The sequence below is a fragment of the Pecten maximus genome, chromosome 16, assembly GCF_902652985.1.
Source record: "Pecten maximus chromosome 16, xPecMax1.1, whole genome shotgun sequence".
Classification (NCBI taxonomy): Eukaryota; Metazoa; Mollusca; class Bivalvia; order Pectinida; family Pectinidae; genus Pecten; species Pecten maximus.
Window position 1 is genome coordinate 12,409,985 of NC_047030.1, and position 13,010 is coordinate 12,422,994.

The window sequence follows — 13,010 nt, forward strand, 5'->3', positions numbered from 1 at the left end:
CAATATCCATGGCATTGATGGTGGTCTCGTCCATAGAAGCAGCCTGACACCCGTCTTCTGTGGATCCTCCATCACACATCCCCGCGAACGCTGCCACACTCCTGAAAGGACAATCATATCTCTTAGGACTGCTTCTAGTTAGAAGGTATTTAACCTTTTTTTGAAAACAGTGTAGAACTATCATCAAAGATGAATGAATGCAAGACATTTCTTGTGACTGTGTTGCTCTTACTAAGATATTTCTGTGTTTATCACGAATACTTGCGACTGTGTCTCGCTATGTTTCTGTACGAAAAGTGAATTAACAGTTTTTTGATAGGATAGTAACCTCCCTTTGCCCCAGGTATATATGACATAGGAAATGCTCCTTAGGACGCCATGTGAGCACACCTACCTTCGTTATCTACAGGTATTCATCACCTCATCGCTCATATTTTAGTACACCATTGTACACCTACCTTCGTTATCTACAGGAATTCATCACCTCATCACCCATATTTTAGTACACCATTGCACACCTACCTTGCGGCTCGCAGGTACATCATGAGATCTCCATCCATGACGGCATTAGGCCGCCATCGAAGCTCCTCCCAGTATTCCATTTTCTCCGGCATCTGCGATGGCATGACATCTCGCCGTAATTCGGGTAGGCGAGCCTAAAAACAAATCATTTAAGGCTTTCACAAAAAATCTGGTAGAAATTCAGGTGAATGTGAGACTCTAATAGGTACTGGTGTAAAGGTTCAGTTTGATTACACGTGTTTATAAGTACAGGATGTGAGATTATTGTTGATAAATAGAGGATGTGAGAGTTCTGTTGATAAATAGAGGATGTGAGAGTTCTGTTGATAAATAGAGGATGTGAGAGTTCTGTTTATAAGTACAGGATGTGAGATTATTGTTGATAAATAGAGGATGTGAGAGTTCTGTTGATAAATAGAGGATGTGAGAGTTCTGTTTATAAGTACAGGATGTGAGATTATTGTTGATAAATAGAGGATGTGAGAGTTATGTTGATAAATAGAGGATGTGAGATTATTGTTGATAAATTCAGGATACGAGAGTTCTGTTGATAAATACAGGATACGAGAGTTGTTGATAAATACAGGATGTGAGAGTTTTGTTGATAAATACAGGATGCGGATTTTTGCTGATAAATATAGGATGTGAGAGTTTTGTTGATAATACAGAATGTGAGTTTTGTTGATAATACAGAATGTGAGTTTTGTTGATAATACAGGATGTGACAGATTTGTTGATAATATAGAATGTGAGTTTTGTTGATAATACAGAATATGAGAGTTTTGTTGATAAATATAGGATGTGAGAGTTTTGTTTCATGAATAGGCCAGATTTATTCACTATTTTTTATAGTGATATTGCAACAAAGAGTTATGACAAGGTCCTTTGAAGTTCATCCAAATATCACAACCGACAGTTGTTAAACAGTAATTAGCTAAATCAATCAATTAGTGAAAATATCATTTCTTCTCAAAATAAACAGAGGAAGAGATTCAAGATTTCAAAATTGTTGTTAAAACTACGATCAGCCTAATCACTTTTTGAACAACTGGGCCCTGGTATCTACACTTACCTGGTGACTCTGTCCCACCCGAATCTCCCCTTGTGTGGTCGCCAGCCTCTTGGTTTTGGGGTTGTATTCGAGGACGTAAAAGAAAGAGTCTGGATCCGGTTTGAAGTCTTTGGCAGCACTGAGGTCGTGGTAGCGACTGACTTTACACCTACCTCTACAAACCAATACAAGAATCATGTGAATCTGTGTTATTCCTGCTATAAATATCAGTGAATTTCTCATTAGATATGTTTTAAGTGCTGTTTGATCTGTCAACACCTCAGCACTTATGTTTTGTCATGTGTTTGTTAATTAAGATTCAAAAAATATATTTAGGGACATAATGCAAATGACAAAATTTAACCTTGATAGGTTACAATGGATTTCCCTTTTTCACACCCCGACCTCCAAAAGTAGGGATCATGCCATCTAGAATGAAGTTACTAGAAAAGGTCTAAGACACTAACATCTAAAACCCCCAACCTCAAGCAACCATGTGTACTGTGCAGGATCCTAGGTGTCAGATTGACCTCTGAAGCTTTAACATCGACCAATCAGCACCACAATGTGATCAGATGTTTGACCAATGACCACCACAATGTGATTAGATGTTTGACCAATGACCACCACAATGTGGATCAGATGTTTGACCAATGACCACCATAATGTGATCAGATGTTTGACCAATGACCACCACAATGTGGTCAGATGTTTGACCAATGACCACCACAATGTGATTAGATGTTTGACCAATGACCACCACTATGTGATCAGATGTTTGACCAATGACCACCACTATGTGATCAGATGTTTGACCATTGACAACCACAATGTGATCAGATATTTGACCAATGACCACCACTATGTGATCAGATGTTTGACTAATGACCACCACTATGTGATCAGATGTTTGACCAATGACCACCACAATGTGGTCAGATGTTTGACCAATGACCACCACAATGTGGTCAGATGTTTGACCAATGACCATGACCACCACAATGTGGTCAGATGTTTGACCAATGACCACCACAATGTGGTCAGATGTTTGACCAATGACCACCACTATGTGATCAGATGTTTGACCAATGACCACCACAATGTCATCAGATGTTTGACCAATGACCACCACAATGTGATCAGATGTTTGACCAATGACCACCACTATGTGATCAGATGTTTGACCAATGACCACCACAATGTGATCAGATGTTTGACCAATGACCACCACAATGTGGTCAGATGTTTGACCAATGACCACCACTATGTGATGTATAGCATTATGTTACCAAGCTGTTTGAGGGGTTCTCTAGATGTATGTCATCGATTCATTAGGATTTGTTTAATTGGTTTGAGTTAGTATTGTTTAACGTCCTTATATATAAACGGCTAAAGTCATTAAACGACAGCCTCCCATGTAATTGAGATAGCTGGTTAACATAACACTAGAGAATTAGGGGTTAACAAACTTGGATAATGACCTCAAAGCCTTGACAGGGTAGGTGTCGGCTGCATCGGATATGAAGAGCTCCCTTGAGCGAATGTCTGGGTCTGGTATCAACGATTCTCTTCCACAGCCTGCAAATATACGAAAGTAATTCTTAATTAACAATCTTCTCCTAAAACAAAAATCTATCATCTTAAGATTCTGTCACATTCAACCACCAAATACACAAGAGTATCTTTTAATGGACAAATTTTACTCTTGATTATTATCTCCCTTAGTCAGAGGTGATTGTACACACTAAGGCTCTTCAAAGGATAAACCATGTAATGACTAAATGGTGAATTTACATCACAGCTCTATACTTTGTTGCTATACATGTCTAATATGGAGATATTTACAGCAACAGGTCTGCATGGATATGCTCAAATGTTAGGAATGTTCATTCGACAGGATTGTACATATATTAGACCAACTAATGCCTTAGAACTACATATTTGAAGCCGATTGTCTTCTGGCCTAATAGAAGTTTTAAAATTATGAACAATGAAAGAGTTTTCTTGATGATGTATGTTGAAATCTATAAGGTCTAAATTGGGAATCTCCCCTCAAAATTGGAAGAGTTTACAACCTGCTTCAATAACATACCGATATAATACTGACATACATACTGATCGACATACATACTGATATATACCAAGCAAGACTGTCAATACCACAATACATCAATAAAATTGAATACGTATTCACTTAATAACAAATCTAATTAGTTCCGCAGCCAGGACTTACGATTATTCAAATGGAGGTTATAATACATAGAGACTCATAAATATATAAGGCACCATTTCCTGCTAGATTGACCTATACATAGTCCTTCTCTAGTCTGTCCAGGTATTTGTACGGTGTTATTCTCGTACTACAGAGTACTATCTACTACAGCAAACCTACCAGACATACATATGCTAATTCCAGTCCCGAGATATACACTTCATGATCAGGCGGAAATGTATGCATAAAACTTGTCAGTAACATTTGAAAGTCTCATAAAGAATTTAGTGTACACACATGTATGTGGCTAAAAATAGCTCACATACAAAGCTATAAAATTCTACCGACTTAAAACACCCCAGGGTGATAAACCTGTAAACGTATAGGTACACAAATAACAACAGAAAAACAATCCGGGCAGTTACAACTTCACCTTCTGAATTATCCATGAATAGCCAAACACTTTCTAAGGATTCATCTGTAACGGGACGGCAGCCATGTTTGTTTGGGGTCACAGACAAGTAAAGCTGGCCGAGGATTCACAGCCACCTAGACTAGTATCTGTCTAATACAAGTAGGCCAGCCCTGCCTCCCCTACACAGTGACAACACAAACATGCCTGTGGTGTAGAGATCAGTGTTTACATTATGTTGCAGACACTCCTGTTTTACATACAGACAGCTGAAACTGCAGACAGTGTGGAAAGGGAGGCAACAGCCGCTTTCTGACAACACTTGTAAACCCAGAGATTAATCAAAGTACTGAAAGTACTGTAGGAGGCGTTAGTCAGATGTAAAAGGAGATATTTGAAATAAAGCAAGAATACAAATTAAACTGATACCAACATGACTAAACATTTCCACTTAAATGTGTCAAACCAACCGGACATAATGGTTTTCACAGTCCTGATGAATGTAATGGTTTAGACTGTTCCGATGTACATAATGGTTTTAACCATCTTAAAAGTTGCAAACCTACTCCTAAAAGTAGTTAAACATTTCTTATTTCAATCAAACCTTTACTTAAAAAGTCAAACATTTTAATTTTTTTTTCAAATCAACGTCTACTTAGGTACATGTCATTAACATTCATACTTTAAACCATCTTTTATACTTAAGTAGTTCAAAATTTGCATTTATGTGTTTAAAACAAACTTATATTTTATAGGCCTGGGTATTAGAAACGTCGAAACAATAAGATATGCATTTCAATAAGTTATAGCAATACACGATATGTATTGAAAATACAGGGAGTGTCTGCTACTTTTTTTGTTGAAAGTGTGCAATGTCTTTCAATATCTTTCAATATCTTGTAAACAAAATTGTTTATTCCTTTCTATTTTGATCTTAGAATAATATCAAAATTAGATTGACAGCTTTTAAAAGTTATTACACTTTTTTTTTTAACAAAGACCTCATTTTTAAGGACAATTATTTCAAAATTAGATATCAATTCCATCTATTTTAATAGATCCAATGTCAATATTAACAATAAACTGTGATTTGTGATTTGTTGCTTTTTAATTTACCACCAAGATGTAGATAATAGCCTAGTAGCTATAGGTACTGTATATAAATATACAGCGTTTTACATGCAAAATATTGAAGAAAACTTTTTTATATTTGATATCAATTCAATATGATTGTATAAGTCCCTTGGGGTGGGGAAAGAACCCTGGGCCTATTTTTACATCAGGATTGTGTTCATCTCTTGGTGTCCAGCAAGATTATGGAGTTGGGATCCGAATGGTTTCACAGATAAAACAAGAGGCCCAGAGGGCCTGTATCGCTCACCTGGTTTTATGAGATATGAAACAAGAATGATGCTTAAATTTATTTGTCGCTGGTATTTCTATGTCAATATATCATAAGCATTTTATATGGGTACATGTACATTGGTTTATTGTTATTCTAAAAATGTCGAAATTAGCGAAATTGACCTATTTTGGTCCCATCCTTCAGCCCCAGGAGGTTAACCCCAACATTCGTACAATTTTGAATACCCACCCCATAACCAAGCTACCATACAAATGTAGGTTTTATACCAAATTGTGCAATTAATCCATGAAATGAAATTGACTTTGGGTACAACCCCATAGGGATTGCTACCACACCAATGTGAGTTATATCCATAACTTAGTTTCAGAGAAACCAATTGACCCCTTTTGACCCTGCCCCCCGGGGGTCAACCCCACCATTTTTACAATTTTGAATCTCTACCCAAAAGGATGCTACCAGTCAAGTATGAGCTATATCGATTGCTTAGTTTCAGAGAAGAAGTTATTTATGTCAATTGAGCCAAATTGACCCCTTTTGAGCCAACAATTGAATTGCAATTTATGGATAATTTTTGATTTTGGCAAGAAAACATTCTTTAAAGGGCATGTCTGCATCATTTTTAATAATTTGCCCTTGAAACTTCACACACACCTTCATAAGAGCCGGTTCTTTAAAATGTGAATGAAGGTCAAGGTCAGAGAGATAAACTCAATATTTGTAGCCATGTTACACATGTTACATGTATCTGTTTGCCAAATATCCAGCCTTCATGTGTATGTGCAGTTTTGGGTCATTTTTTCATTTTGGTAGGAATTTCTTTTTAAAAGTGCCATATCTGCGTCATTTTGATTATTTGACCTTGATACATTGCACACACCTTTAAAGGGGCGGATTCTTAAAAATGTGACCCAAATTAATAATTTTGAAAGAACTTTGAATTTTCTTCATCATTTGACCCCCGTGACCTTGAATGAAGGTCAAGGTCAAATATAAGTATAACATTTGTAGCCAGCCATACGTTATCGATGCGCCAAACATCAAGCCTTCATGTGTATATTATAGATAAAAGAGCAGAAACCTTTATTCTGCATTTTGGATTATTTTTTAATTTTGGCTGGAGAAAATAGCTTTATGATTCTTTTCCAAGTGCCATATCTTTCTGCCATATTTTTATCTGATGACAATAAAATATGCACATTCTGTTTCAGTGGACTATGTTCTTTCATATGAAATGAAAAAAATAATCAATATAAGATTTTTATTTTTGACATTCGAACCCATAACAAGTCGTTGGCCTTGACATTCTCTGACAATATATCATTGAGAAAAGTTTGCCCTAACCACGTGCTAACCAATTTCCAATGAAAATGAAACAAATTGTGCTAAAATATGTGTGATGAGTTTCCTATATAAACTATAGTAAAATGTATCCTCTCCCCAGGGAGAATGCGACACATAGGGGGCCATGAAATCAACAATTTTGATAAAACAGCTTTAGAACCTTTTGTACACCATTCTGCGATATCTTGGTCTTAAGAAGAAGACAGACGCATGACGACATATCAAATTATAATGGTGTATATTATGAGCTGAATGTCAAAGGATTGTAAACTCTACAAATTGTATTATATTATCAGGCAGTCAGCCTAAATGTATGTTTCATATCTACCATATTAGAAGTTTGATGTTTTGTACGATATATATATACACTTAATTTTTACACATACATTAAAGGAGTTAGCTACTTTCATAAATTAAGATGTTTTTTTTCTAGAGTTTACTAGGCCGGATGAAATATGATCATGAGCAATCAGTATGGTCAATATGAGATTTGATAAAATGCCACTCGTAGTCAACCACTCATGATCACTCAACTTCTTTTTGTAGGAGTCAATATTATATGTAGGAGAATTAAACTCTCGCGATGTCTGTTGCACATAAGTACAAAGAAATACATTATCACTTAAGCCGAAAAAATTCACACTTAAGTAGCAATAACACATAATAGTCAAAAACCCAATATATGTGATCCGTGATAAGAAACAGTACTTATAAGCATTTTTGGCAATTTATCCTGAAACAGCTATAGCCTTCCATATTTGACATCCCACAGATTGTTGCTTGTATATATATATATAGTTTTAAAGGTCAACATTGGAAAAAACCTAAATGGTTATACATGAATTCATAATAAATAGAATTATTGACAAAAAAGTTTCATTTATTTTCACACTTTCTGGAGACCAATAAGGAGATTGATGAGCATTTTAAGGGATTTGTTCACGACATGAAAATCAAACTTTTTTAATTAAATATCAAAAGCAAATATAGATTTATTTTGAAAGTTATGAGGAATATTGATATTTGATAAAGTCTTTTATCATATGACTACCGTTATATACGGTGTCATAAACCCATCACATAAATTTTCTTTATGACACTAGTGTAATAACACCTTTCGCTACGCTGATTGGCTGGTTCCGTGAGAACTGTATTCATACGCGTGGGAACGACCTAATTCTTTTTACTACGACTCGTAAAAATGGCGACTAGTGCTTGTAAACTTTGAAAAAAATCAACTGAACGACAAATTGGTCTATTAACATAACATATTGTACAATCAAAGATAAAATCCAAGATGTAAACATCCTAAGTTTTTTAATTATATTTATACTATAAGATGTTAAATTAGGCCTGGCAAACATCTATTTTATGTCTCCGATAGAAAATTGCGGTTGCGTTGTCCGATGAGACATATCTAGTCTAGATTCTTTTCAAATAAACAAATAATAACATTATTTAATAAAATCCTCATGAAAAACGGCAATGTAGTTTGTTACAACTTGCCTTCAACGGTTACTCAGAATAACATGCTGACACTGTCGTCGACAAACACGTGTAATGTCAAAACAAACAACACTGCCAACAAATCGGCATCCAAAGTCGCTTTTCACGGCAGTCTGAACACAATGTTCAGTGGGAATATTCACGGTGGAACATTTCACATCTCCAAAAACTCCCGCGAGGACGAGGATAAACACAAAGCAGTGAAAAGGCGCCGTACAATGGTTCTGTACGACAGCGACAGCGAATAGACATTTGTACAAGGAAGCCTCCATTATCGCGCCAAAAAATGCTGAAATTTTGTTTTGAGACGTGTATTTAATAAAATGAATCCTTTTCAAGAGTCAGTTGTGTTAGAACTATTTCTTCTCTCGTCGGTATAATTGACCTACTTCGAAGGTTCGGGTGATTTGGTTGAGATGTGACGATTCAAGGCAAAAGAGAAAATCAGTTAGATTAAATGAAAAAATGCTGAAATTTTTGACGATTCAAGGCAAAAGAGAAAATCAGTTTTTGATGGGGAACGATGAAAGAAAACGTCATATGATAAAAAGAATCTGTCATTCGTTTCCCTTCATATTAGATTTATGATACTCGTTTAGAATTTTTTTTATTTTTGCTCGCCAGAGGCTCGCAAAAATAAAAAATTCAAAACTCGTATCATAAATCTAATATGAAGGGAAACTCATGACAGATCCTCTATATATTATATGGATTTGATATATCGATTGCCAATAGATATACATGTATTTATCATTTTACATGAAAACAACAAAAAGTTATATTACATGAAAACAACAAAAAGTTGTACTAATAGGTTAAAATGCAATTGGTATACATTTTGTTAATCTACAATTACTTTGTATTGTTTAAATATTCTATGTAATACAAACATTTCACAGCTTGGTGCATACAAATGTATACATGTATATATATTACATGAAAACATTTGAAAAGGTTGAATCGTGAGCTGAATAATATATAAATAAGACAAGCTGGTTCAATAATAATTTAGCATTTTCATATATATTACGAGTGCGAGTAGCTACTGCATTAAACCTTATCACAAAAACCCAGATTATGTATATTGTCTCTGTCGGGGAAGGTACAGCACAAATGACCACCACGACAGATATGTGCCAGTTTTCTTAGTTTTAAAAAGTAAACGATCGAATTCCATCACGCCATCACGTAGATCACTCTAGGTCTACCGATTCATAGATTTGAAACACAGGGACTTCGATCAGTTATCGCAGTAATCCGAAGGGTTCTGGTGTTGATATCGCCTTAAAGCTGATTAAAGTCTGCATATAGTATTTAGCAAGATCGTCAGAAAATTCGGACTATAATCGCAGTAGATATTGTGATTTTGTGGTCTGGCCAGGCTTGAACAACTTATCGTAAACAGTTTCGTCCTAAATAAACAAACGCTTATTTCAAACAGATTTAAACTTTGTAAGCAACTTGCCTTTAATTCATGTTGATAGATATTAATTTCTAGCGACAAACATCACACTTTGATGCTTCGTGTGAAGCCCGTGTCCACGTGCCTCCATTTTGACAGAGTGCTCGCTCACGTAAACAGACGGAACACGTGATCGCTAAATATCGGACCAAATCTCATAAAATCTCGTGAACAAACTACCAAGTTGTAAACAAAAGAAATGTTGTTATAGCCAAAACCTGGAGGGTATTATGAAAATCGGGAATTTGTTTGCGCTTGCCGTCTTTATTCCTAGTAGTTATAAACAAGTGTCCTCTGTAAGGTAACGTCAGAATCTCGCAGTTATCTCCCTTCAAACAGTATTTTCGATATAGATTTGCAAAAATCGATGCAGGTGTAGATATTTACAAGACATTATTCTTATTGTTTATTCAAAATAGTTCCTGAAATGTTCACAACATTATCAGCATAGTTAATACATTTCTGTGCACATCTACTTTGAATGACGGACTACAATGAGGTGCCTCATACTTGGAACTAATAGTATAAGCGAATCATTACCCCTAGTTACAGAAATTACCACCAGAGGTCTCAAATTCCGGGCTTCCGCCGAAGAGAAATTTATACTGAATATACCTTTTTTCATGTAATAGCACTTTATTTGTAGTCTTGATAGTTTTCATAAATGTATATATAGTTCAACTACATCATATATGAACCGAAATAAACTACAAAATGAACTGTGAAAGGAAATATAACGAAAATGAAAGTGAGAGATTGTGACGTCACAACTCGTAGGTGATTGTAATATGGCAGGCGTAAACGCCTCCATAAAAACTGTGGTTGCAATCATACAAAGGAAGCAGTTTCTACATATTAGTTGCACTAATATGAAGGTGGATGGATGATCTCCAGAGTGAACCTTCCTGGGCCAAGGTTGGCAAATAAGTAATTTTCATTAAATCAATCTGCAGTCTTATTAATGATATTGTTGATTTCACGAATTTACTAAAAGCTATTTATTAAGTAAAAGAAAATTTTAATAATGTCTAAAGCAAACATTTCAAGAAAACTGTTGATAATTTATAGAATAAAGTTCAAGTGTTCATGTGACGGTAAATAATAATAAAATAAAAAGTCAAACACAGATCTGCTGTCTCCCTAGTACTTTCGCGGCTATATCGTGCCTGAAGCATAGCCGCGAAAGTACTAGGGACACAGCAGATCTGTGTTTGACTTTTTATTTTATATATATATATATACATATATCTTTTTATATTTCCCAGCATGAATTCTACTTTCAGTTTAGCATCATCATATATAAACCATCCACATTCTTCGGAATCTCACGATACTGCCCGTAGAATCAAAATCAAGACAGAAAATACAAATGTAAGAAACAAAATAAAATTTTAAAGCAAATACAGATTTTTTATGTGAACAGGGGTAATTACAATATAGCCCAGCGATCCTTGATCAGAAATCTGCAATTATAATACACTGTACTCCTAGATAATATGATACTGTAATCGCCATAATTAGAGCTCAGGGTGCTTAAAATATTGACAAAAAGAGGGGTGCTAATTTAGGATGATATAATTATAACCAAAGTCTGTCAAAAGTCTAGCTATAGGGGAAATAAAATTAATTGACAAGGAGAAAAGTGTGCCAGAATCCTCATTACAAAAAATATTGATAGAAATCATTCAGGATTGCTTTCAACTGTGTGAAAGCCATATGTTGGTTTACAATGCAAATTTTCTTGCTACAGAATATAAATCATAATTATATTGAGCTGATCGATGCACACTGGGGTGGAGTAGGGGGCTTATTTATAGAAAAAAAAAAATTCAGAAAAATTAAATAAGGTGTTTATTACTGCCAATATGGTACACGTACATCAATCTCAGCTAGCTATGATGAAGCAATACAATACCCAATGGGTACATCCTATCAGATCGAGATATAAAAAGTTTTGATTTCGTCTGTAACAAGAGATGTGGAAGGTTCGCACAAAATGAAAACTTTAAGTTTCAAAATTAATGACATCTGACCTTTAACCTTGAAAGCAGACCACCAAAATCACAACAGGACCTGATGTACTGTTTTTATCCTGTAATAGACCCACTTAAATTTTAAATTTAGACAGTGGGCTTATCACAGGACAAACATTCACCTTTTTACTGGACAGCAATATATATATACATGACAGAAAGCAGGGCTTTACCATGCAAGGGCTATTTTTGGATAAAGACGGTAATTGTAATGGTTAAGGGTACCATCATGAGCTAGAGTTTTAATAGCTTTGTGACATAAACCTGGTATGTAAGCAAGACAGATGCTTTACAACTTTGATAAATCCTATTACCACTATACTTTTATAGTCATAGAATTCACATGAAAAATATATTGATTTTTAATATGTCATATTCATATTAACAATTGGTTTCAGCCCACTCATTAAAATCATACCAATAATTCTATTATTTCTGTACCAATAATAATTACCTACTGATTTTCAACATAAAAAAATCACATTTCTTGCACGATATTCCAGGCCAGGTAAAATTAAGTTCCATACTTTTTTCACAATATTACATAGTTATATGCATTAAAACGGGCAATAATTTTGCAAGGAAATATTGTAGGTCTAAGTGTTTAAATGTGGAGTATCAAAGCTACAAATTAACTCTGAAGTTAGTATCCTCGTGTTGGTTACCAATAAAATCAGTAATCTTTTGATATCTAGAATAGGACATACCCTGGTCCACAAGAGTAAAATGCTAACACATAATCGCCCCCAATTTACTCCCTGATCTAATGAATAGACTCTCCGTCCACATGTAAGTCCTCAACATGCATGATTAAGTATTCAATTTGACTGTTGTAAAGACCAGTTAAAAGTGAAGATAAAACACACAAGGACCACAAATATCCAACATGTGACAAGCATACATAAACACACTTCCTACATGAATGTCATAAATAAACGCTTGACACTCTATCCCGTCAAAAGGGGATTTAGATTAAGTGAGTATAATCGGCATATACATATCAACTGTGTATCAAAATTACCACGTTCACTCTTTTGGCAAGTCTGAACCAGCTTTTATAGGACAACTTCTCATTGTGGGAATTCCTTACCCTGATAAACCATAT

The 13,010-nt window shown here is 35.1% G+C and overlaps 1 protein-coding gene across 1 annotated transcript in view; it reads right to left on the bottom strand.

Moving 5' to 3' along the window:
- Positions 1 to 13,010, bottom strand: part of LOC117345325 (arginine-glutamic acid dipeptide repeats protein-like) — a 173,819-nt gene that overhangs the window by 62,522 nt on the left and 98,287 nt on the right. Inside the window, 4 exon segments of the mRNA XM_033908393.1 lie at positions 2 to 101; positions 523 to 656; positions 1,595 to 1,748; positions 3,055 to 3,151. Coding sequence (XP_033764284.1) covers positions 2 to 101; positions 523 to 656; positions 1,595 to 1,748; positions 3,055 to 3,151 — 485 coding nt within the window.